At 43.4% G+C, this 27,883-nt stretch overlaps 1 protein-coding gene across 9 annotated transcripts in view; it reads right to left on the reverse strand.

Moving 5' to 3' along the window:
• ELAVL4 (ELAV like RNA binding protein 4) overlaps positions 1 to 25,308 on the reverse strand; it is a 73,640-nt gene extending 48,332 nt beyond the window's left edge. Inside the window, exon 1 of one of the 9 annotated variants that reach the window (XM_052665980.1) lies at positions 25,099 to 25,308. In XM_052665980.1, the coding sequence (XP_052521940.1) occupies positions 25,099 to 25,143 (45 nt within the window). In that variant the 5' untranslated portion in view covers positions 25,144 to 25,308. Of the gene's footprint in view, positions 1 to 8,379; positions 8,642 to 8,778; positions 8,798 to 8,820; positions 8,944 to 9,106; positions 9,258 to 9,852; positions 9,973 to 11,169; positions 11,302 to 24,695; positions 24,866 to 25,098 lie in introns of those variants that run through there. The other 8 variants (XM_052665982.1, XM_052665978.1, XM_052665979.1 and 5 more) reach the window with 8 other exon arrangements.
• Positions 25,309 to 27,883: the final 2,575 nt, after the last annotated feature.

Genomic DNA, 27,883 nt, shown 5'->3' on the forward strand with positions numbered 1-27,883 from the left:
AAGTACTGCCTGTATGTTTTCCAGGCACACAAAGATTATGTAGGAGTTTATAGCTTAGCGAAACACACCACAACCAACATATTTCAGGCTCTGTCCTCAACAGGACCTTAATGAAGACACACTGGTAAATGCAATTCAGAAGCACTAATGAACAGGTGGACATCTTGACTGCTGGCAATAACATCTCTATAGATATTACAGCTCACGAGTTCAAGAGATATACCCCCAGACCAGGCATGGGAACACTGGAATTTCCATTTTACTCATTAGAGATGTTAGCTTACTGCTGAGTAACAGCACTTTACCCTGTCCAGTCTTCAACTGAATTAGACTAGTAATAACAAACATTCAAAGCATTTATGTAATTAACCTCTAATTCTACTGCCCTGTAACACACCATTATTACTTCCAGGAATACTGTCACAAAAAATAGGGGTCCTTGCTTCTGCAAGGTGCTATGGTAGACAAAATTCAAGTGAATTACCCTGGAGTAATATGACCACATAAGAAAGCAATGGGCACAAACAAAATTTAAGTTGAGGATTTGAGAAATTCCTGGCGGTAAGTGATAAGAACTGATCTGGGATACAGAAGAGCTGCTCAGTCTGATGCTATCACAGGTGAAGCATCCACAAAACTGCTTAAACAAAATTAAGCAAAGCAATGTACGGGACAAATACCTCAATAATATAGAAAGATCTCAGGCAGAAAGAACACTTATGCTGAGATCAAAGACCATTACCCACAAATTAACAGCATACTATTCAACTGATGAAGGACAAAATATCAAGCACACGTGCGTCTATCACAGGTCCAGCTAAAAGATCCTACCAGCTTATCCCTGACAAACTCCAATAGTGTCTACGCTAAAGAAAGGAAACAGGCCCCAGGCCAAGCCAAACATCTTCCTTATTCAAATTACTAGGATGCTTCCTGAAGTTGCTAAATAAACTCATTAACTACATTCTTCAAATAAACTGTTCAAATAAATGAACATACCCTGAACATTCAAATATCTTTAGGAACTCCTGGTAAGATAAAGGAGTGAGTCTGTGGATAAAGTAACCCTGGTTAAAATACAACAACCGCTTCTGACAGGTGCAGATGCACGAAGACAACAGGTCCCAGGCCACCTGCAGAGCCCAACCTCAAACCCTGTGCACTGTGTTTTGCTTAGATGACAACAGGCAACCATTAAGAAAGTGGAAGCACTAGCGATTATTAGGCAGAACTGTCCTAAAAACCCAAACACAGACAAACAGCTTACATAGGTACTTAAAGAACTGAAGGAAGAAGAAAAGAAACAATGCTAATACCTTTTCTGTTGAATAGCCTTTCCTTCCAATCCTCAGCGTCTAGACTCAAAGCTTCTTTAGAGCTGGATCCAATGCATCAGTGTTTCACCTCAAACAAGAGCTCTGTCATTGTCTCGAGGTGACCTTGGGTCATTAAAGCTAAAAAAGTCCTCTAAGCATCTCTGGTTGCTGGGGCATTCAGCCTAGTCACTCTGGGGTGGGAAGATCTTCCTGCAGCAGCCACCAGGACCACATATGGCTGTAAAGCTCCTTGCTAGCCAAAGATCATCATGCAAATGCTTGTGGTTTCTCCCCCCCCCCCCCCCCCTCTAAGTAGCAAGGACTAATCATGGAAATTAAACTCAGTTTTTATCCCAGTGAGCATCTACATTTATGAACACTTCTTTCAGTAGCTGAGTAATGACAAGCAGAGACAATAAAAAAGGAGTCTAAAAATACACTCCTCTTTTTCCTGGATTAGTGTGTCTACAGTTAAATATAAACTGTGCTCTATAAATTATCAAACACAATGTCAAATTCTGAAGCGTACTCCGGAATCTCTCACAGAGCACACGAAACAGAAAATGGTAATTTTGTTCTGGCCCACTTAGTCTGGAGAACAATATGCTACCGTGCTGGATCACTGAGGGCCTTCCATCCCTGGTCACATTGAAAATGGCCACAATCACCACAGCAGTTGCGTACTGCATTTTTTAGGGCCCTCTGCATCAAGTGAAGAGATTAATTCCCTGAACAGCTGCTCTTACAGGAAGGAAATCAAACGGCAGTATTGCCACAGAATAGCTGGCACATGCATATTAGGAAGAATTTCCAGCGTTCACGCTTTCTGCTAAAAATGAACTTCCCCCTACTCATCTACTGCCAGTATCTTCATTTGGAACAAAGATATGCAGGGAACACTATTAGAACTGTTTTTATTTAAGGAATATTTGTTTATATGCATTATTACTTCTACAGCACTGTGACAGTGCCTTCTGCTTTGCAGGAATGAAAGGGACAAGCATGCCCACAAGCCTCAGCCTCTTCCAGAAGCACACAGTAGAAGAAGCCACTGGCCACCATTAGAATACTGAGGTCTACCAGCAGGAGAAGGTGAATCCAAGGACAGCAACTCAGTGCTGCACTTACCTTTTCATTAAGTACCCCCAAATCTCTGATTCCAAGCGAATAATGTGCTACCAACTCACCACAAAGTAGTGGCTTAAGCATGGGTTCATTTGTTCCATGTTACACGATACTGCAGAAAACTAGGGGAGGCCACACTGCAGCTCCTGAGGGCTGAGGAAAGGCCTGGCCTCCTCCCCACCTACCAGCATTTGACTCTCACCAGAAGGCTTCCAATATTTTGCCCAATTCACCACAAGCTCTCAAACCTGAACTACTATGAACAGGTCAACATCCACACATCATAACAAACATTTAGAATTTAACTGAACTGCAAAGTCTTCCAATAATGCTTACCTTAACAATAACAACCTTTCAAGTCACAAATACCAGTTTTCCTTCTAACAACAGTAGAAAAACACAGACTTATGGCAACTGCACTCATCTGCCCCACAAGAGATAACGTGACAGTCAGCTCCTGGAATTCCACATTCTCAATGGGCCACTGCGCACAACATTACGGGATGAGTCAGATCCATCTTAAATTATAAATTGTGAGTATTGTTGTCTTTGCCAGTTTTCAAGTATGCAAAGATGAAAAATTCATAAGGGAAGGAAAAAAAAAAAGGACGAGCTTCCTTCATCCCTCATGTACCTACAAAAGCTTTTAAGCAGCACTCAACCAGGGAGTGAATACAGAGGAGCCTTCAGCTCCTCCGACCAGGCTCGCACGCAATCACAGGCAGCGCACAGGCCCAAGCGCAGTGCAGTGACCTTCCATCTTCTTTTCAGCTGCGGGTGGAGGGTCAGATGGGACCACATCCTCTCCAGCCACCTCGGAGGAAGCAAGGACTAAAACAGAGACAGCTTAGTGGCCACCTGACAGCTCTGCAAACACTCCAGACTGGAGCAACTGACTCCAAAGAGCTTTGCTATTGAAAGGGCTCCAGTGGTGCCAGTGCCCTCTGCCAACGCTGAAAGTCACCAACATGGACAGAAAAGCATTACGCAGAGAACATTCCTGAAGCACTGAATTAGAGGGCAACTTTCATTTGCATCTGTTCCAAAACAGATTATCGTGCTGCACCCCCAGGACTTCTGGAAGCTCAGAAACTAACTACTCTATAGCCCCAACCCTTAAAAGTATTGGTGCATGATCTCACACTGGGGAAAATATACCAACTGTAAGATATTTATTGCTTTAAAGCATCTCATAAGAATTTAGTATTAAAAAAAAAAGTGAACGTAGGGAAAATTATTTGAGACTTCAAGAATGCATAATTCTCCATCACAACAGCATCACTGACGCAATTGCATGAGCCTTAGCAACAAAAGCTTACTACAGAATCTTATATACATCACAACTCTAAATATCAAAGCCAGGCTTGCCTTTCATCGTGTAACTAACCCTTTTCAGGAAGGACACAAAGGTCTAGGTTGTGTGTCTTTTTTTTTTTTTATATATTTTCAATCTTTAAATAAGGATTTATTTCTTGACTCTTACAGATTCTCTTCATTGAGGGGAGAATCATCAAATATGTTGCAATCAAAGGTAGAACAATAGGTAAAAGATGCTCAGCCCCTTCCTTCACTTTACAGGGTCCTAAAGAAGAAATAATTTGGTGACCCAGTATGATTAGGAAAAACATGGATTATCATTGCCAAAAATAAAGATATATCTAACACTGGTGTTACTGAGCTTGATCTTAATTTATGCAAGCAATGTAACTGATACAAATAGAACAATATTAGGTAGTTGAAAAAATTGCTTTCTTACTGTATCTCATCTGAAAACACCTTATTTCTAACAGTGATGTTCCACCACTATTGCATTCTCCCAGAATACTCAAGTAAACAAAAGGTCTTATCTTCACTGCCCCAAGCTATCACCCAAAACTGGTTATAATTGAAGGCATGAGCAAAGTAACAAACCTGCAAAGTCAAGGCTCTGAGAAATCAGCGGGCATCACACCACAGCACCAGCTCAGCTCTACCACTCAATACCTCCCAAGTAGAACAGCGCAGTTTCATGTATTTAAGCCTCGTTCTTCCCTCCAAGCTTCTCCTTCCTTTTCTAGATAGTTAATTTTAGACAATTATTGCCTCTGACACATTGAGACCTTCTCTCTGCCTTCTTCTTAGTGTGTATCTAGTGACCTACAAAAGCCCCCTGCACCTAAAACATTCTGGTATTTTAGAAAGATGGATCATTTGAAGGAAGAAAAAAGAGCAAGCAAAGGAATTCATTTGAACGCCCACTTCTTCAACATCTTCACTTGACGGTATCTCAAACATTACATCTAAATCCATATTAGATACCGATTTTACTACAACTAAGTCTATTTTACTTATTAAACTGTAAACATTACCTTCCTCTTTCCTTTTCTATAGAGTCCTGCAAAAACACGTCCTGCTTGTGGAGCTGCTTGGAAGTCCTACGCTTTTGATAACCAGATGTATGCACAAACAATTCCAGAGTATTACCTTACAGAAACACCCTTTCCATTTTCATTCCCATGCCAGCTCTTCCTTTCGCATCCATTCGAATGGCACAGAAAGACACACACATGAACACACAAAATACAGGCATGCTCATCTCTTCCTCCATCCTTTGCGGAAAGGAGAGAAAGAGAGAAGTGCAGTGGGGGAAGGGTGCCTTTCCAGAGATAAGCAAATTCTGTGAAATCTGGCCTATCATTTACAAAGGCAACGTGGTTTATCATTGTTTCACTTGCAAAGAAAACTTTGCGCCCACTTCTCCCCCAAAAACCCCAATGACATTGAAAAAAATACTGCATTGCAGTATTTGCCAGTGCATCCAAGTGTATCCAGTCAGCTGTCCCACTGACAAACAAATGTACGTTTTAATGTGCCCAGGCATGTAAATCAGTTGTTTAGCAGACACAGATTGCCAAAACAGACGAGTAGATTTGTCAAGTTATCTGCATCTCTCTCACTATAACATCCTCTGCCACTGCCCATTTCTTGCCTGGAGTCCCTACTGAAAAATTTTCAAAGTGCAAGTTCCTAAGGAAGACACCAGATTCCCCTGCCAGAATATGGGATGCAATCAGACTTTATTTCTCCCAAAAAACCTCGGGGAGCGCAGAGGATAACCCGCATTTAATTAATACCCTCACAGCATTTCAAGTAGGAAGGTTGGTGAAAAAAGTCATCGTAACCTAAAAGATGTTTCCAAAAATTAATATATGCAAGATTAACACAACCAGATTTTCTTTCAATAGAGTCAAAATATTTATCAGGAGCAAATAAAGATGAGGAAGACTATTCCAAACCCATTCAAGTGAGATTTTTAAGTACACCCCTTCTAATTCATCCTTTGTCACAACAGCTCGGGCTCACTTCGAGAGCTCAAAAAAGAAAAATTAATAAAGAAGAAAGCAGAGGAGGCAAGAAAGCCAAACAACAGCAGAGACATCTGAGTCTAACATGGGAACTTGATTAGTGAAGTACATGGAGACAGGATTTTAAACTGCTGGACAGGACTCACATTGCATCAAAACCTAATTCTGAATTTCATCCTTTCTGACTAGGTGTTCACCAAGACAGCAGTGTTCTTTTTTTTCCTTCCCAAAACATGCCTAAATACTGCTGCAATTTCTCCACCTTTTAATTTAAACTGGAAGAGGCTTTACGTTTTCATCTTTCTATAGTAATTCCGAGCAATTTAACTACTAATTTCACTAACCTCACAGCTATTTTCCTATATGAAGGTCTACAGCGTGATCCCTTACATGCAGAAAGAATGCCACTATGTGCAGGCTGTATTCATTAATATCATCCTAAAACAAAGAAAAGAGGAAGACTGAGGCAGGAACACGTGCGCCATAAGACAAGGACTACATTTTAAAATCTTTGTAGAAATACCAAACTGAACAAGAAGTGAAAATGTAAGTGCTAGCTGATGACTCTTAAACAATGCAGCTGTGTAAAATAAAGGCACCCTTATTTATTGGCGTGACTAAGTTAACAGATTTAGAACACAGCATCTCTGTTTCAGATGGAAGAAAAATCATTTTGCTTGCACATACAACTATAATACTTGTCAGAACACATCTCTGCACACGGACAGGCTGTGAAATACACAATTTTACACATACACACACACCCTCAAGATTTTTCCCCTTACAATGTAAAACAGTGCAGCTTTCAGAGGGCCATTCAGCCACTTCTTTACAGAAAGGACTGCAGCAGAAGCAGCACTAAAAACAAAGCAAATCAGAAGGGGGATTTAATTTCTTTTTATTCCTACTGAAATCGAGCACTAATGTCTCTGCTCCGATTTGCATTTGAAGCAATTGTGCACGAGAGAAAGGAAGAGAGTAAGAAATAATCTGAAAACGAAGGCAGAAAGAAAGGCGTGTTCTGTATCCGTGCTCCGCTCCTCTTGTGCCTCCTGATGTGTGATAGATGAGCATGTTCTGGGCAACCACATTTTCCTATCTCTTACACTACCGTCTATCGCCCAGCAGCCGCTACGCTCCAGCACCGACAGCCTCGCTTAAAGATGCGCTTCTCTATGGCACATTGTTTGCCACCACAATGAGAGCCCATCACCACCAGCACAATATTCAGCTGCAGTTCCCAAAGTAAAGTTGCCACGCGCAGCCTGCCATTGGAAGTGGCACTGCTACAGCAGATGGAGAATAGATGGTGGCTCAAGGTGGGGCTGGAGACGGAGAGGAAAATAATCCCATTATTTTCGTAAATTCTGCTCAGCGCATAAACGGCAGGATCTGGTGAACTCCCCTGAACTGATTATCCTGCCATATAACCATCTGATTTTGTAAAAATACCAATATCACTTAACACAAAATCACCGCTTAGGGTAAATTCATTCTACCTACTGTTCTCATAGGGACATTTGCTGGAAAATTCTAAGAAATGATTTGCAGAAGCTATCAGCTGTGGGAGTTCACTATTATACCTCTGTCAACTTCATTCAATATAATTTACATTTTTTTTTTTTATACTGCCTCGCAGGATTCCTTGCCATTTTTTGCACGTACAATTTCACAGCAGGGAGGGGAAAAAAAAAAAAAAAGAGGAGGAAAAAAAAAAAGATAACCCTCTTTTGCAAAGGAGAAAGAACAGATGCTTAAAAACAGATTTCTAGAAATCACTGTAAGCCTGAGCCAGAAATGTAATTAACACCTATTTATAAAGAATAATTAAAGTTGTGACTGCCACAAAGAATAGCACAGATAATCGAGGTAGCCCCTGCTTTTTTCTTTTTTTTTTTTTAGATTTTTTTTTTTTTTTTTTTTTTTACACTGTTTGCAGTATTCCCACATGATTGCCACCTGCTCCCCCACTCAGCTTCCCCTCTGCTCGTTTCCCCGGCAACCTTTCATTGGCTTTTCCTCCCAGCTATCGCTTTCAGTTCGGCTGCTCAGTCTAATCTTATTTGTTTTACACCCATCAAAACAAGCAGGCAGACAAAGGCAATCCTGTAAGAAAGGGAAAAGACCGCCGCTTTGTTTCCCCGGCCGCGCTCCGTGGCGGCGGCGAGGGGACCGAGCGGGGGTGCATTGTGCGCGGCCCCCCGCCCCCGGGATGCGATCGTGCCATTTTGCACAAGGCGAGCACAAAAGGGGAGAGAGCGGCTCCGGTCCCTCGGCTGCCAGCGCGGGCTAAAAATAGAATTACTATCCGCGCACAGAAATATGGCTTTGCCCTTCTCCTCGGTACGAAGGAATAAAATAAAATTAAATTAAAAAAAAAAAAAAAAAAAAAAAAAAAAGCAAAAAGCGCACAGACCGCGGCCCCCGGCCCCGCGCAGCCCCGCACTACCTGACTCCCCGCGCACGGCCCTACGCGGGGCCACCCGCACCCCCCGCGGCGCTCCCGGCCCGGCGCGGCGCTGCCCATCGCGGTGGCGGCTCCCGAACAAAGAGCCCCGCGCGGTGCGGTGGGGCGAGGCGCCGCGCTCACTTACCATCTTCAGGCCATTCCACTCCATCTGGGATCGCCAAGATGGACCCTCAGAGCCCCTCACCGAGTCGGAAGCAAAGAGAGCGTTATGTAAAAGCTGACATTCCTTCTTACAGCGCGGCTGCCCAGCGATGCAACAAAATCGACATAGACTAGGCGCTGCAACACACACAGCCTCCTCCTCTTTTTATGAGGTCATGACAGGAAACTCTTTGAAATACAATATGCAGCATTTACCGAAGCTCATATAAATCACTCGCTTTTAAAATTACCATACCTATTGCGCAGTCCACCAAAAGAAAATTACCAATCTCGAGGCTTTTTTTTTTTTGTCCTCCCCTCTCCTCCCCCCCCATCCCCCCCCCCGAGGATTTCGCATCTCCGAACGCCGCCGTGCACGCACCCCCGCTCGCACAAAGCCGCCGTCCCCGCGCCCGCCACGCACCGCCCGGCATCAGCGCTCCGCTCCGAGCGCACCGCCGCCACCTCGCAACGAGAGTACATCCTTTATTAAAGGACGCGCAGACATTAAATATGAAAGGGAGGGAGGGAGGGAGAGAGAGAGAGAGAGAGAGAGGGAGAGAGAGGGAGAGATCATGGACGAGCACAGCAAGCCACCCCCGTGTGAGACAGGCGGAGAGCGATGCACGTTTGGGGAAAACTATGTCAGCCTCTACGTCTACCTCTACAGACACCCGCTGCGCCCCGAGCTTAAATCTACCAATACCTACCATAACCATTCTTAATGGCAAATATTGGGTCTTGAAAGGCTTCAACTCTTCTACAGACTGGCTAAGGTTTCGGGGACCTGACTTTTATTGGTATTTGTTAAGATCCACCAAGCACAGTGTGCGCAGCGGGCGCGGGGGGCGCGGGGCGGGCGGTGGGGCCGCGCTGCCCGCTCGCTGCTGGCGCTGCCGCTGCTGGCGCTGCTGCCGCCGGCCCCGCGCCGCGCCCATTTATGGCCCCATCTGTCAGCGGCGCCCGCGCGCTCATTGGCCGCCGCCGCGCGGGGAGGCGTCGCGACATCAGGTGCTATTGAAATGAGCCGCCGCCAGATTGACGGTGTTAATGAGCCGCTGACCTCCGCCCGCCGCGGCACCGGGCGGGGTCCCGAACCGCGCCGCTCGTTAAGGCCCGCGCCGAGGAGGGCCGCGCGGCCCCTCCGCGCCTCTTCCCGCGCCGCCGCCCGGCGGGGAGCAGCGCGCGAGGCCTGCCGTGCGCCCCAACGGCCGCGCCGAACGCCCCCCGCTCGGCCCTCGCTCGGCCGCGGCGGCCCAGCCCTCGGCCGGCATTGTGCTGAGCGGAGCTTGCCCGAGTTCACACACACACCGCTGACAGAACCGCCGCCCCACGCAGCGCGGCGGGTTAGTGACAGTTCGTGACAGAGCAGCGCGTTCCTATTCCATATTCTACGATTCCTCGCTCGCAGGTTGGCCGAGCCAGCAAGGCGCGGCATCCCCTCATCGCAACTGACCTGGAGTTCGCACGCACCCCCACTAAAGCGTACTGCTCTACACACACGCAGGGATCGCCTCGTTCCACCATTCGGGCGTTCCTGGCAGCAAAGACGGTCCCTCGCAGTTCGGTACTAACGGGAGCGCTCCCAAAGCTGAGGTAAAAGCAGAGCGGTGGGATGAGCCCACACAGAGCTCCTTCCGAGGAGAAAGAAGGGCACCTCCGCACAAACCACCGCGCACACCTTCAAAAACACCTAACTGGATAACCACTGCTCAGAAGTTGCATTTTATTTTGCAGTATAGATGTGCCCCCTCGGAGCTGCTCGGCTCAGAGCTGACATGCCGTACATCTCACATTGCTTTCAGTCACACACACGCTCACTGAACACAGGAATACAATGTATGAAATACAGTCAGATTACAAAGCCCAGCTCCAAGCTGACCCACCACAGAGAAAAACCACATTTACAAGGCATCACACAACCTAGCTGTGGAATGAGTACTGAATTTGATTAAAATAGGAACAATGTAAGGATGCTGCGGAGGGTTTCTCTCACCATACATCTTTTTGAGCACATTTCTAGCTTGGTAAAAACTAGCAGAGATTAAACTCGCCCGGAAGATCCGTTTCCTAACTCGACTACTGAGGTGATCCACTCACCCGGCATCACAATGCTACAGAGCCACTTTATTACCATACATTTGCGTGCAAATATACATTGAACATTGAAGTTAAATTTGTAATGCAAATTTTTACTTAAGGTCTCTTCTGGGTTAATAACAATTAAAGAAGGAAATCCAGACATTATTTTATGTCTTTTCAAGTTCAGCTTACTTCGTTGCAATAAATTGGTTATGCATATCAGAAGATTCAGCCATTTTTCTGAAACAATAATTGCACGCCGCTCCCCTAAAAAACACATCAGCTCTTTCGTTTGTCTGTATATCCAGGTGCTCTGCACACCGACCGCGTTCCCCAAAAGCGCCCCACACACAGGCTTTCCGAGGAGCACTAAAACAAATGCTCAACCGTCCTCAGAGGCCTCCCTCCGTAAAGACAAAGGCAGAATCCTATTGTTGAAAAAGTCAACCTTATTCTCGTCTTTCCAATAGTACCATTTATCTCTCAGGGTAAGCGCCTGGCCACGGCATCACAGTTGTGACACATTCGTAAAGCATCAAATTCTCAATACAGCCCCTCCAGAATCCACCCGCAAACATATTTTTAATGCAGTCTTCCATCCCCACAAAATAGAAACTTGTCTTAAACAGCTAATCCAATATCAAAATGAAATCACAGGGTTGTTTCCCACCCCCACCCCCCCTCTCCTTACCATAAATGAGCAGTTTCTTGACTCATTAATGACAGTTTCCCTTAAAAGAAGTGATCTCATATCACTGAGCCCCTCTCCACCACGCATACATCCCAAAGGTTGCGGGTATCTTAGCATCAGTAGCCGCTAGCAAGCTCTCTCATACAGAGCCCAGATGGACTATACCAGAAGCCAATTCAGCGTTAATAACTACCTACTCTGTGCAGTTTAGAAGCCTTACGTGGCATAATGTCCTAGGCAACAGCAGCCGATTGAAACCGCAAATAAAAGACAACCCAATTCTCCAAAAGCATCAAAAGGAAAAAAATCATAATAAATTCAAGAATGATTTTTTTAATCTCTTACTTTCAGAAGATTAATCTGAAGCCTTCATAAACATAGAAAAAGGAGAAAAAACAGATGCTGCCCAGAAAAAGTGACAAAATATTACCTCATTATTTAACAAAGCAGCATTAAGCGTCCTGCTGATTTCAAACATCTTGCCACAGATTTTGGTTAAGAGAAACAGAAAGAATCCTTTGCAAGCCCTCTGTCTGCAAAGGGTTCTTCAATTTTCTTGCGCACAACAGAATAGTCAATATGTTATTTCCCTAGAGTTCGCACATTAAAACATCTAGTCAGTGAGCTGAATTTTCCCCTTATCACACAGTAGACTCCTGTTATATGTACTGCTCTCTTTGCAAGATTAGCCTGCCCCAAACATGGCTGTTGTTTAAACTATTCTTTAAAGTAACAGTTCACTCCATAACCACCAGGTGGGCAGTGAACACAGATTCAAGTAACCATCTTAAAGATTTCTTCTTGGAATCGCTTTAGGCTGTGATATACAGCAGAACCCATAGCACTATACCTATCAAGCATGAGGAAAAAAACACACATGTATGATTTAAATACATGTATGTGGTCTGCACTGTTTTGTGCACTTCCCTCTCCAGAAGTAAGCTCAACTAAAAGAAAAAACACCAAAACTTCCTCCATTATTATTCTTTAAAGGGACCTTAAAATTTATGAAGGACCATTTCATTCAGCAAAAATGGACTAAATGGTAACACCCTATCAGTTCAGAGAACAAAACGTAATTAGAAGGGAAAACACACCCATTGAAATGGTCTGTACTGCAGACCAAAATTAGCATCAAGTTCAGCCTGCAGGATCTCAGGAATACACAAAATTCAGTGTGTAAATAATTCACATGTGGGTAGAGTCTGCTAGAAAATACTAACTATACCTCCAAGCAAATTTGCAGACAATTTGATAAGATAATGTCATGACGTAGCTCGGCTTAAATTCATTTATGAAATCACTGTTGTATGCATCAAAGCACATGACTGAAAAATGTATGGGAAGGACACTTTTCAACAGTGCACGAACCTCCAAATAGATCAAACTCCCCATTCCCATGTCTGAGAGCTTCCCCCCCTCCACCCCTTTCTTACTTAAGACCAAATAACTCAAGAAATATTTCCATTACTACAATAAACAAATTTACTCAGTGCTCTACAGCAACACCCAGAGGCCTGAATGAGATCGGGATCCTTTGAGCTCGGTGCTATATGCAAACTTTTGAAGTTGTTTCTTACCAAAGGATTTAGAAAGGCACCAAGACAGCACAACACAGATGTGCAAGAAGGAACAACAAAGATAAAAACCAAGTATCTCTGTGGGCCAGGATGGACAGGTATGAGAATTATAGGATCTCCAGCCACTTCCTGCACTAAGGCAGAACCCAAAAGGTTATTTACTGTGGTTAAATAATAAAAGCATGGTATAGACCAGGGATTCTTTAGATTTTCCACCTACAAAGTATCACTAATTCTTTCAAACACAGCAATCCTTGCTGAGTAAGCACAAGCAGAATAGTGGTTTTCTTTGTTGGCCTTTAACTAATATTAAAGTGATGCAGTAATGACTTAACCTTCTTGAATATGTATTGAGTTTCAAGTCATCCCTTTTTATACGAGGAGAAAGAGGAGAAAGGTTATTTGCATCGATTTCTGTTTGCATGAAATAAGCTTATTTTCTCATTCACCATATGCCTTGAACACTAATTAAAAGTGTCATTTTCTTCTAATGTAAAAGCATAATCATTCAGTAAATAAGTACCCTTGGCTTTCTGGACTTTGTGATAATCTATTTAAGGACTTTTTATTTCCAGGTACCTTCAGTGCTTGAATTACTACGTACTCCTCCGATTTAAAGTGAAGTGTTTTATAAACATACATTTCCTTTCCTCCCTCCCCTCCCCAAACAAAAAAGAAAAAAAAAGAAGAGGTAGAAGTGCACCTCTAAGGCCCCACACTCCTCTTATCCCGAGGCAAATCCATCCAATCAATACGAAACCATTCACATGCCACCATCTGCCAAGCTGTAGAGCAATGTGGCTGGAACAGACCTCTTATAAAGCAGCAGTAGTCTCATTTTCAGTCTATTAGGAAAGCACCAGAGCTCTCATGTGCAAGGACACAGAACTCCAGCTCAGGCTCTTTCACACCAGTTCCACTGCCGCATAACTCCTGTAATTCTGCTGCTTGAGTTTTCATGCTAATCATCAAAGCATGAGGGAGGAGAAAATGATCAGTAACAGTCCTATTTCACTGCAGTACAAAATAAAGAATTCAGTTTAATTCTATCCTAATATGATTACAGCAAACCATTTAAGTGCTGCTGCCTGCGAACTACAGCCTGACATTTTCCATCGCCTCATTTTTCACTCTTCCAGAGGACTGAACATTTACACTTCGAACTACGTTTATTCTTTCTGAAGACATTTCTATCAAAGTTATTCTTTGATCAGCATTAAATATTATTTTGTCACTTGACAGATGGAAGGTGCAGGTGGATGAGGAACAAAGGAGATGCATGTGAGTGTAAGAGATGGATTTGAACTCTAAAGTGATTTAATAGAAAACAACAGGCTAGGAAAGGACATTACACAATGCAAGCACTAGGGTTTGCCCTATGCAGTAATTCAAGAACCTCTGCAGATAGTCTCCTCTTCAAGCTATCACATCAACACTATCTTTAACAACACTGAGCTCACACACAGCCTTTTCATCAGCAGATTCACAGTAAATTAAGAACTCATCCACCATTTACAGCATCGGCAAACTCACTGCATGAATCTACCTTAAATAAAGCATTAGAAGACAAAGAGAACTATCAGGGCACAGCCACTTATTAACGTACACAAAGAAAGTAGTTCATCTCTTAAAGCCATCCACAAAATGCCAAGAAAATGTGAGAAGCTGCTTGGGAAATTCACGGATGCTGGAAGTCATGAATCCAGACAGACAAAACTAGGGCCAAACAGCCCATGGAACCTCACTGCAAATCAGACTTCAGCAAAGAGAACAGAAAAAAAAAAAAGCAACCGAAAACCCAGTCCTCTGGTTCACTGGATCACCAGATCATTCTGAATGGGTACAGGAGTTGGGATACAACAGAGCAGAGGTCTCTCCACCTGCTGCTACTTGAACAGGTTATTAACTTGTTTATATAGATACCATATATATATATATTTTTAAATTGAGTAGTGTTAGAAAACCCAGCAAAATAAAACACTTCACCAGCTACCTTGTGGAAATCAAGAGACTGCAGTGCTCTTTAGGCAATTGCTCTTGGAGGTTAGTGAACTTATTAGGTGTTCGAAGAGTTGAATTTAAGATCTCACTATAAACATGTATAAAAATAACAGTGATAGCCCACAGGTGGAACACAGCACAGCTTTTGAGGAGATAGGTGCTGAAACAAGACAACCATTGTGGTTTGGAGCTTTTGTTCCCTTCTTCTATTTGATGAGCGTCTCACAAGGACAAGAACCCATCACTGCCTCCTGCTCTGTCCCTCTCGTGGACCCACCAGCAAACGAACAGCCCTAGGCTGATGCAACATGCTGCCCATGTGCTGAAGCTGCCCCTGATGCATGAAGGCTAAACATGCCATGGAAACCCTGCCACCTTTCTAACTGGTGCCAACAATGACAAATCTAAGAGAAGTTCAGGATCTAGCTCCTCAAAAATGCCAGGAATAAAAAGACAAGAGATGTAAAACAGGTATATTTGATACATGAGCTTCCTAAAGAAATCACAATTCAGTTGCTTCTGTACAAATATGCTATTTAATGTTGCTTGCCCACTTTTTTTTTTCCATGCCATATCAGATGTGTAATTTGGATGCTGCATTGCTGCTCTAAGTATCATACACCAATTTTCCACAGACGGGTATATTTGCAAATCCCACTGTGGATACTTATGTGTGAAAGCTGGGAGACTGGAACAAAGCTCCCAAGGGCACAGCAGAGCACAGAGGTAACAAAATGAGTAGATGCAAATAGCTCTGATCACGAGCAAAGTCTCAGCAATGCACTCAGATTTGGACATGCATGTAGGGCAGTGAATAAACACACATCGAAGAATCTGGTGACAACCCAGGAATCTCATCCCACGCCAGCTCCCAGCACAGTGCTCCTGAGAAGGCAGGCAGCCCCACTAAGGGCCAGGAGGGCTGCGACACACAGGAGTGGCGCCTGTCCTACACTTCCCACAGCCGGTGTTGGCATCGCAGCTCCACTCTGACTCTCAGCAGACAGACACCTCAGAGACCACAGCATCCCTTAGTCATACTGCTCCTCTTCCCCGGCCAAAATTCAATGCCTTTTAAAGAACTCAGAGGCACTGCACTAAAGTGAGAGGCAGAATATATTCTAGGAAGACATGCTAATGAGAGACAAAGCCAGTTCTTTCCTCCCCTCCTGGCTGCTTTACTTTTGCTTCACAAATACACAATTCAACACTTTCTCCCCAATATTGTTTCCTTCCTTTTAAATCTACAGATTTTCAAACTTGGATTCAACAGCAGACAGCACGGAATCAGCAGCTTGCTTTGCCATCACTGTGAGCAGAATTCAACCCTACCTACAAAGAGAGGGTAAACATTTCTACCTGCTGTCAGCTTTGCACAAAAAAGTTTGCAGAGTTTCAACCAAGCACAAATGAAGAAGTTTTCAAAGATTTATGACTGCATTTTTAAAATGTATTTACTTGTAAATAATGAAAGGACTTAAGACACTGAATAAGTCTAGACTTGCCAGGGAGATTTACAAGAGCTCAGCCATTTTTAATGCGCCTATGCATGAGCACAAAAACCCTCACAGAAGTGGAAACTGGGCCCTTCAGCAAGCACTGCCTGGTTTTATAGAGGCTGATGGATTTGATTTAGACTCGCATTCTACACACCTTGTACTCAGGCCAAATAATATCAATAAGAACAAAGCTGAAAACCTGAAAGGGGGATTAGTCAGGTGACTTTTCCAAGCTTTGAGACAGTGATCAGAAGAAGATCTGGGGAAGATGTGAGGTGGTTGATAGGGGATCAGAAGAGAGGTGTAGCAGGAATCAAAGGAGACCAGCAAGCAGAGTGCAGAAGGGTTACATCTCCTTCAGCCTGCAACTATGCAGGAAAGATACAGGGCCAGGGAAGAAAAAAAATAATACAGAAACAGTACAAAGAGTTAAGAGTTATCAGTTGTCCCAATTTCTTATTAGAACAGCTGGCTCTTGGAGCATTTCAGTAATAGCAGGCAGAATGTAAACCAGTCTTAAAATTTCACACTTAAAAATTGTCAGTTTCAACTGAGTCAGCCCCATCACACACCTAACAGTAACAGCCATACTACCCGAACCTAAGGGGCTTAAAAGGCAAAAAAGGCTGAACTAACAAATCAAACTTCTCTTGCAAGTACGAGCATAAGCTCTGGGACACAAGCATCTCTACAGGAAGCTTCTAAACTACATCTATTTTTTATGCCTTTGGTTTTATAGACAGATAAGTAAGGGTTAAAAACCTGCTTGAAGAGTACCCCAAATCCCAACTGAGAGACCAATGGCTCCATCATAAACATGACTCATACCTCTTTGTTGTGCAATCCAGATTCCAGAAGTGACAATTTTATAACAGTAACAACAACAGTAAGGTACAGAGAGGCTAAAAGGTGGAGGAAAAATAAAGCAGGCACAGTATTTCAGGATGGGCCAGAGATGATTCTGAACTCTCCATACTGAAACACGAACAGGAAGGGGTTAGAGAAAGGCAACCATAAGAACAGCAGAGAAAATCACAAGGGGCTCTTTCTCCCCAGGATTTATGCTGCTCATGTCCTGGGATCTGGATGACTCTCATTGGTCTGAGAGACTTCAGTTTTTCCTGCCCAACTTTCAACTGCTTTTGTTACTTCCATTACACTACTTCTTGCACTGTCACACATATCCTTGCAAATACTTCCCACCTTCCTTTGAATTAAGGCAGATGAAGAACAACAGATATTTTTAAAAGAAAACCTATTCCAAATTCATTTCTAGCAATAAAAACTTCTCTAAAGGTTTAACTTGCTAATAAAATGACTCTGGTTACAACTCCTAAGTACTACATATTTAGTGCTTGGATTTCCAGGGAAGCCCCAAGAAAAGGGTTCCAACCCATCCAATTTATAACTGACAGTACAGCAACAAATTGCATCAGAACAGCTGCTTTGAAAAGCTACCCAGCTACAGGCCATCTCCCTGCAATTTAAAGATTTCACTCCCCCACTTGAACACGTTTATATGCTTCCAAGCAGTTTTCCTGATATTTTACAAGGATTCCCCAACACAACAACAAACAATCTTTCCTTTACTAATACCATGGGATGCACTGTAACCCGCATCTAGGGACACCCAGCTCTGCTCAGAGCAAACTTACTTGTTCTTCTAACATTGAACAAAACCAAAAAAAGGAAGTTTAAACTTGCCCAATGAAGTTTTCAAGTTTACCATTTTCCATGGCCCCAGTGCCAACAGTAGCATGTATCGAGAAAACAGTCACTTGGAAAATATTTCAACAGAGCTCAAGTAACCTGCGTATACCTAGTGAACAAGGAACGCATTTCCTCTGCTAAACCATGACAAATGAGACCTCTCTTGCCTTTGTCACCTTCCATCTACCACTGGCTATGGCACAAAGGCTTCAACGCTACCAGTGCAGAACGCTGTGTCTCCTCACACCCAGATTGCTTGAGGTACAAATCTTGCCCCACTGACATCAGTTCACAACTCCAGTCTTCACCATCAAGACACTCCACATACACTGCCATAATGCCACAGGCTATGCAAACACCCATGATGGAGATCACACACTGCACACATTGCTGACAGACGCAAAACTTCCCAAAGCAACAAACTCTGGAATCCCATCACTCGCTTTTCCCTGTGGAAAGCAGGGCCAACCTTTTTGTTGTATCATAAGATCATAACAGTAATTTATTAAAAGAATCTGTCAGAACTAGACACTACTGCATGTTTACTAAGCTTTTAAGTAATGAATGAAGGAAAAACATCTGACAGATACATCACATCAACTACACAAACCAAAATAAAAAGATCTAAAAATGCTGTTGAAGACAACATGTAAAAGTAAACACTAATATCCTGCTCCAAGTGCTTCCACAAGACTGACGGCAATAGTTTTAAAAATATTACAAGCATAATAAAGGTTCTACTTTATTCAGATCCCATAAAAACTTCAGTTTCTACACAAGAGATTGCTTGTAAGGCTCAGATTAAGACAGACAGGCCAGATGCTCTGCAGTGCCTAATTCGCCCGTCAGCACTTTACTATCCTGCCCACAAACTCAGCTTAACCATTCTGTTAACAGGTAATCACTGAGTGCCACATCAGACAGGTTAACAGCAAGGAAGAAGCAGCATGTGGTATGAGACTGCCATTGAGTGACAAAAGGATCCCCAAAGCATCATTCAATGCTAGATAAGCAGCGCAACCTGGCAGAATTTCAGCCAGGTTTCCAGGTGAATGATCTGCAGAGAGCAGCATCAGGTTCAGAGAAAGCTTCAGATCAGGCTGCAGCTTCTGGGCTTCCCCTGCCTCGCTCCTCAGAGTCTTCTTTGTCTTCAAGAGGGGCTGGGAAAAGCTGTGACCCCTGGGAACACCTTTCAGGAGGTATGGCTGGTACTTCTGATGTCATCATGAACCTTACCTAAAGGGTAAGATGAGTGAAATCCATGCACAGAGCCAAGAAGTACACGCCTGTGCTACACTGCAGCATCTCATTATTACAGATGATTTCTTTGAACTCCTGTTTCATAAAGGGTAGTTAGTTCTGGGTGCTAATAACCCTGATTCAGAACTCTACTCAGCAATGTACTCATTAGCTAGACCATCTGTGTAAAGGGAACAACCTACGCTGTCACAGCACACAGAGCCTGGGGCTGACCTTAATATCTTCCCCCACATACCAGCAGAGGACAAGAGAGAAGCCTGGCATCAGTTTCATCCTTTCCTCTACTGGAGGAAGATGTCTGGGCTAGCAAGCAAGCTTCACACCCCTCATGTCACACTGCCAGCTGTGGGAAACGCACTGTAGCAACTCCTTTCTCTACAGTCCTGGTGGTAAGGTGGGAAATTTGGCTGCCCTGTTAGTGCTAAGACATGACAGAAATCTGACTTACAGCAAGAGAGAGTTTACAAGCTATGTGAAATAGGCCTCTTGACACTATTCACAGCCACTGTGAGCTAGCTGATGGACTGGAAAGCACTCAGTGTGACATGGAACTGCAAAGTCTACAGCATTTGTTGCTTTTCATCTTCTTGTTCCTTCCTCTGTATCACAAATCTCCCTGCAAGGACAAACTACCACAAACTGCACAGCAGGCTCCTCTACGGATTCTTCCTACCTGCATGTAAGTCATTCTCAAGACTCAGACCAAACCACTTGGGTGACCCATTAATGCAGGAACAGCCTTCCCAGACACAGGTTGAAGGACAACAGAACAGTGAGGACAATCCAAAAACAAGTGAAACTGCAAGTTCAGATTTTGTCCTTTTTTCAAGCAACTTAATTCTTCTGAAACTTGCTTCACTGGTCAAGAAGTTTCACAAAGCTGGTATCAGCTTAGCATCCTTGAACTCCTACCTTGTTGTCATTAATTCCAGACAGGCCAAGGGGTTAGAAAGCCATCAAGCATACAACACAAGACAAATAAGCAAGCAGGATAGAGTAAGGACTTCCCTTAGAAAACTAGCTCACCACCAAAAAAACACCAACAAAAACTGCTTGAAAACACATCCACTTGAATGGGGAATGGTTATACATTACAGGCAAGTGACAGACCTGGAAACAGGAGTCTCGAGTACATGACTGGATTCATATAAAAACCTTTTGTAATAAAACTTGCTAACCTCCCATCTAGAAACAGCAACAACCTCTAGCAAAGCCACCAGTACTCAATACTACACTGTAGCATCACCTGATTCGGAACAACCAAGCCCTAAATAAACCCAAAGCAGCCAGAACCAAGTGCTCTGCAGACCTCTAGGAAACTGGCATCACCCAGGCAAGGGCTAACTTGCAACATTCCTCAACCAACTGAGCCAGATTAGCTGGGAATATTATTATTTCCATAAAACAGCATGCATAAGGTGAATAAATCTTCACAGTTAGACATAAAGCAGTGTGCTTTAGCATCCTGCAGCTGGTCAAAGAACATGCTTAGAAGAATGAGGTTTTGAGGTCTTAGTGGGCAACGTGCACAGGAGATGAGCAAGCCTTCCTTGCCCCAAGGGTGCCAGACCTTCTCTTTTGGACCTAGCAAGCCTCTCCAATAACAGTGTTCCTACTAAATTATGACAGTTTTGATATACCTTGGAGTATTGGGGTTCTACATAAACAGTGAGCAACAGCTCAACCAAAGGTAACCTCACATGGGCTGCTGCAATTAGAAAGGATGTCAAAGTGCATGAACTGGGGTGTGAAAACACTCAGTACAAACCTGCAATTGTACCTTCTTAAGCACAAATAAAGACAAAAAGGGTACACAGTGAACAGGCTTGCAGGTAAGATTAAAATCCACTATTTACATCTTACCCTCAAGGAAGCATCAGCAGCTGTATGTATACATATATATTTTAATAGCAGGCCAGTGCACCTAGCTGAAAGCTAGAAATAAAGGCTAACTTAAGTAACAAGATGTGAGGATTCTAGTTATACACTGCAAGGAAGTATGGAGGACAACGGTTCAAATAAAGTCAACCGTGTTGGAAATAGTGCATGAAATCCCAGAAGTGACAAAACTACCAGTCAGTGAAGAAGATGAAAGGAACCAAGTGGAAGAAATCAATCAAGAAGAAAGATTTTTCTCCTTTTTTAAAAGGCAGGCAAGGGGCCAGATAACATAAGTGGGCGCACACGCAAAAAATACCCCACAACATTAGCTGTGAGTACAGCAAATGATAAATTTGATAATAAACTTAGACACAGGGACAGATTTGCTTCAAACTTAGGAATGACAGCAAGCATTGAGGGGTGCAAACAATTTTTCTTGCACTGGAAAAGAAAATTGTTCTAATGCAAATGGATGAGCTGATTAACAAAGCTTGCAGAGTCTGTTGTGAAAGACGGGTGAATGGAGAGAACCCGAGGGAGACACTAAGAGCACGTAAACCAAATCAGGGAGCAGCTGACTGCATTTAGAAGGAAGCAGCTATAGGAGCACTTAGAAACACGAAAACAAGAATATGACCTAGGCACAGTAAACATGCTGAAGTGGACAGGAATAGAAGGCATCTGTTCATCGTATTCTTGAACTGGAGAAGTATCAGTGTAGTTTCACAAATACCATTTGTTATTATTACTTTTGACAATCAGGAGGAGGTAAGGGGTTATCAGAGCTGTTATTTTTTACTGAATTCTTAAAAACCTTATGTGGAAACTATATTTACTCTTTCCAGCACTAAAACCAACTGTTGAAGAAGGGGGAAAAACCCTTAATTTATGGAAATCCCAAACTCACCCTCCCATGCATTAACTTCACATCATTACTAGGACAAAGGCTACATGTTTTCTCTATTGTGAGGATATACAAGCATTTTTTTCTTGAAAAATAGTTTACTACGTCATTGAAATTGCAGAAGCATCTGTGCACTCTGGGGACTTCAAACATTGCATCAATTATCTGAATAAATAATGAAAAGACACTGTGAATAAAATGTTCCATCAAGCCCCATTCACAAGTCAATTGCTTTTTGAGTCTAGCAATATACTGTAATATTTATATGTTATTCCATTTTACAGGAGGTTAGGAGTTTTCTGTGCTTCCGTGCTATAGTTACTACAGTTTGGGAACAAAAGCTGCTAGAATACAAAAGGCTACAGGAAGCATAACACACACTTAGATCCTCCGCTGTAAAATCTCTTTCCATACTAAAACCAAACAAAGGAAGCATCAAAACTCCAACTGGAAGCAAAGGGACACACCAAGTCCCAACAGCAGGTCAGGCCAGTGACCAGCACTTAATGCTTTAAAATTGGGTCCCTGTCAAGCAGCACTTGGTCAGGGCAGAGCACGAATGCCTGTTTGTTGAGCTGTCGTTTCCAAAGAGTCTCTGGCTGGCACCTGGAAACAGCACAAGCATAAGGCTGATTATCATTTCTGTAACCCCAGAGGAAAACGATCAGGCAAGATGTTTGAGTAAGAGCAATGCTGTTCGAAGGCAGCATTCATAAACAGAACAAAGACTAAACAAAAAGCTAAACAAGTACATCATAATTAACAACAACCACCAAACTTTTAATTAAGATACGCAAGAAAAATCAAGGAGAGCTAATTAAAAAACACAAGCGTATATACTTCCTTAGAAAAATCTGAATTGGTTCTGCAAACCAAACAGGCTAATTGTAAGTGATCACAATTATTTTGTCACTGTTACACAGTTCGGGAACGATTTTTTCAGCCTGCTGCTTAATCCTGATCTTGTTTGTACTTCCCTGTTCTCTGATCTAAGATTCTCCAAGCCAAATTCTCCCCAAACTGAGCAAAACTGAAGAACACACCGCAGAAACTTAACTTCACACAGCAGGCCTATTTTGTAATTAGTCTGAGGCACTCTTTCCTGCCTAGGACAGTATTATTCTCACAAGGCCAGAATTCTAATTACGGTGCACTCCCCCTATTCACTCTGAACAAACCCAGAGCTCACAGAAATGGGTCCTGATGCACAGCCACATTAGGGCCACTGCACTCCACCTGCTCTTGTATCCAAGGCTGCCAGACCAATGTAAAAATATGATGCAATTTCACATCTTTATCTGGTAGGTATGAACTTTCCTTAAGGCTAAAAAAGAAGTTACAGATAATAGTAATCTAACTGACATTATTAAGGTTTTACTTCTTTTCTCATGTAGTACCCTTACATAGAAATACATCCACTTGGATTACTAATCCAACTGTTCAAAATGGTACCAGGCCAACCTGAACACTACCAGGTAGTTAATGGTGTCAGAAATGTGCCAAGAATGCAGACAGAATTAAAGAGCTTATTTGCTACATATCTATTTCCAGAAAATTAAAGTTTAATATAGCAAATAGCTATAAAAATCCCAAGTATGCCTAAGAAAAAAACAAAAACAGGTAAAAAAAGAAATTACCACACAAAATGCCACAACACCAATACCAAAATGACATAACACCAACAGCCTCCACATCTCCCCAGAGCAGAGTAGAAATGAACCCACCATCCCATCAAGACCAGCACAGCTAAGAAAAAACTATCTTTTGAAATTCTTTCTGTGCCAAAATGCTACTTTCTGAAACACTTAAAACGTCTTACATACAATAGGAATTTACAGGCCAGTGGAACTCGTGTGCAATTGGTGAGGGAAAAGGCTCATTCCAGCACAAAGGCCTTGTTGCCTGCACAGTTACAAGCCTCATCTCCCAATCAGTCTTTTTCTTTCCCCAAGCCTTAACTGAATTAATTTCCTATGGCTTCTCTTGCTCTCCCCTAAAACAACTCCAAACGTTAACAACCAAATAAACGCCACAACGCTTTAACGCCTCTGAACGCTACCTGACGTACAAACCCGATTTACTTCTCCTTGTTTCAGCATCCCCACCGCCCGCACATCGCTCAGCACAGGGGATGAACTCGCACTGACTGCCACGGGGTTCTGCTCCCACCACGCCGCAGGTTGCGCCCCACGGCCCCCAGCACCGCGCTCCTCAAGGTGCCCTTCAAGGTGTTGTGAACAAATAAATAAACGGGAATGGCTTAAACAAACAAACAACTTACTTTAAAGGCCCCAGCCTTTTTTTAACCTCGAGCAGCCAGGTGCCGGCACACAACAGCCTCACCCACACCTGTGCAGTGTTGCAGCACGTGCTGGGGCAGCAGGCGCTCATCAGCAGCCACTTAAAACACATTACTTGCGCTGACCTCACCGCACCGAAACCGAAATGCTCGCAAAGTTCACTCTTCCCCCCCGTTTATATGCAATATCGCAAATAAGCAGCACTGCTGAGCACGAAGCAACCTGCTAGACCTTAATCAACTGCAGCCCTCTCCCTCCTTCCCCCATCCCACAAAGAAAAGTTCAGAAAACTCCCCGAATCCATTTTTCAGCCCCCTTTTTTAAGCTCCCCCCGACCCCGCGGGACCCCCCATACTGTGCTCCCCCCCGCGGCCCCCATCCCGCGCCTCACCGCGCGGTGCACGCGCATCTTCCGCCGCGGGTTGCAGGAGGTGCGGAGTCGGCGGCCCGAGCAGCGCGTGCGACGGTGGCTGCGACGGCACGTGGCGGCTGCGGGGTCTCCCGCGCTGGAAAGCGGGGCGGGACGCGGCGCTACGCAGCGGCGTGAAGCGGCGCCGCCATCTTGTCGGCGGCAGCGCCCGGCGGATTAGGGCTAGGGGGAGCGGGGATGGGCTTTTTATCTCGGCAGGCGCTGCGGGGAGTCGGCTCCGTGCTCGGCCGCGGCGGCAGCCGGGGGAGCTGTAGGGGCGGCCGGGGTGGGGAGGGGGGGGGAGCCCGCGTGGCTCGGTGAGCCCCGGGCGGGGTGAGCCCGGAGGTCGGTGCGTGAGGGGAAGAACCGAGCCGAGGTAACGTACCCAGCGGGTGTGCAGGCTCTGCTCCCTCCCGGGGCCGCGACGCATCCAGGTGCCTCGCGGAGCGGAGCTGGAAATAAACGAAAGGCAGCCGGTGGGACGCGGTGCGTGCAGACCCCTGCCTGGGGTGCTTCCTTGCCGCCGGTGACCTCCTCCGATAAAGACGTACAAAGAAGAATTTTGAGCAGGTTAAAAAGCCTCTTTTTCAATCAATGCTCAAGGAACGGATAAGATGATGTGACACAAATGTATGATCGTGTGCCACAAATAGAACATTGTGGGAAGCTTTCCCTTAAACATAAGCTTTGTCCTATATTTTTTCAAACAGTTTATTTCCTTGCTGTGTAGGTCATTCTTAACATTAGGCTAAATTTAGCCGAAGATGCACCAACAGCACAGACCGCCTCGGGAAGCTGAGCGGGCTGCAGGCTGACTGCTGGCCTGGGCAGGGGGCTGGCTGCAAACCCTTGGCTTTTTTAGTGACTTTTTCTCTGCACAGCTCGATGAGGGGTAATAAAGCCACAGCTATTTAAATAAAATATCTCTAGAAAACTGAAAGTTTACAGTGTGGTTTGTCTGGTACGCTCGTGCTGCAAGCCTGAATGCAACCTGCATTAATTTCAAGGGTATTTCTGCCATGTAGCGAGGGAGGACTGTTGCCCTAACATCTCAGGGCTTTTGAAGATCTGTACCTGGGACTTCAAAACGGAGGCCTAATCTCTGCTTCCACTAAGGATGGCAGAATTTGTACTTGTTTATGGACTTTGATTTTCAGTTCTTTGTGTATAAATTTAGCTGTGGGTGGGGTATCCTTGGCCAGATTTTTCCCTATATGCTATACATAACAGAATGACAGAAAGACATACATGATTCTGTGTTAGATTGACAATGAATTGCATTTGCTAGCAAATACTGGATCAGATCCATCTGTTTCAGAAATTAGCATAGCAGCAGTTTGTTTGTTTGGCTTCATCTGTCTATTAGTTTGGTCAAAATCCTCATTTTAGAGACAAACTAGCACATACAGAAAGGACCTGTGATACTGTCTGTGCAGGCATCCCATGGAACAAATTACTCTAAAAAATGAGGTTATGAAATGCAATTATCAGAAAAGTAGACAGAGCTAAATTAAGATTTTTTTTTTTTTTTTCTGGAAGCAAGTTTGAATTTTTTTTGTTAGTGCATTCTAACAGTCTTAATATATGAAAAATATTATACCCCTAAGTAATACGCCGGTAGCAAAATACTTCTCTCCAAACCTAAGTTGTGTTGCTGTACTTGTAGATACTCCATGCCTTTTCTTTTGGTATATTTTGGCAGAATTAAGGAGATCCTTCCTGACTCAAGCCTCCAGAGCCATCTTCTGAGGTGGTATTGATATTCTTAAAAATTGAGAAGTCCAGTTCCAAACGAGTCAAAAAGCACGTAGTCCATTCAAAGATATCACAGCTTTTCTAAAACCATTTCATTCTGAAGTCCTGTACGTCTAAATTAAATTACATCTTTTAGAAAGATGTGCTGTTTTTGTTTTTAATTTATAGTATATTGAATCTGCACTTTTCCGTATTTCACTTGTTTCCAATGATTTATTAGATTGTTGAAAAAATATTTAAAAACTATACTAAATATTGGTTACAATGCAAGTATATCTCCACGAGTGTAGGAAAAGGTCTGCATCGCACAGTTAATGATCCTTATGTGATATTTCCTTGTTGATACGAGTCTGGATTCATAGGATATTCCTAACTGTCTTTTAAAACTATAGCAGTAAATAGTGCAAAGAAAGTCTTCGGTAATCTTCAGAGTACAGACTGAAACTTATTCTAAAAAGGACAAATCTAAGCAGGTCTGTTCAAATACAAAGAAATGTGGATGTTATCAATATATCTTACGAATGAATAGTGCTAATATATTTTTAACTATGTAGTATGCAGAGTAGATTTAGTTCATTCTCATGTCACTTCGTTTCTTAGTTACATATCAAAGCCACCAACAAAAACACCTTTGAAAATAAGAACTTACGTTTCTCCTCCAGAAAAATGAGTCCTATGTTGTAGGCAATGGAAATGCTGTGTAGTCTCAACTCAAAGGCTGTGAGGGCTCATTCTACACAGGAATTAGGAAAGCACCTGTGTTGCTTTGTCTACGCACATCTGTCTCTACCTGAGCATCTAATTCATATTACTCCTCCCACAGCCCGCCCCATTTCTTTGTCAAATCTGAGCACCCAACAATAGGCTCCATAGAAGTTTAGGAACCTGGGCTGAATGGAGGAGGCGTGATTTGCTAATGAGAAGTGACTTACCTGGTGCACTGTTGAAATCATCACAGTTTGATTGTGTTGCGTTAGGATGAATGAGAAATACTAATGTCGGCGACAAAGGGGCTATATGAGCACGATGTTGAAATCTATTCAGAGTATAATACTCTAAATCAGTATATTGTTAATGCATACCACTTTTTAGAGTAAATACCAAATGTTGTCAGAAATAAGTATTTATGTGTTTTTTGCAGTAGAGTACAGTTTTCAAGGTAAGCGTAGGAACCCATTACAAAGCTTATCTTTGACTATAAAAGCTATAAACACATAAAAGACTTAAAGGACATCAGATACAAACTTTGATTCTTCACGTCGTCAAAATTCCCATGCAACCAGTGTTCCAACAACGAGTGTTCTTCAGGAATGCTAATAAAATATATGGCCAGATTCATTCAGGATTTTCATTTAGATCATGTTACAGTGTATTGAGTAGTGATTTTTTAAATTATAATTAGGTATTGAATGTAA

The sequence above is a fragment of the Tympanuchus pallidicinctus genome, unplaced genomic scaffold (assembly GCF_026119805.1).
Source record: "Tympanuchus pallidicinctus isolate F22 unplaced genomic scaffold, pur_lepc_1.0 scaffold7, whole genome shotgun sequence".
NCBI classification, from domain to species: Eukaryota; Metazoa; Chordata; class Aves; order Galliformes; family Phasianidae; genus Tympanuchus; species Tympanuchus pallidicinctus.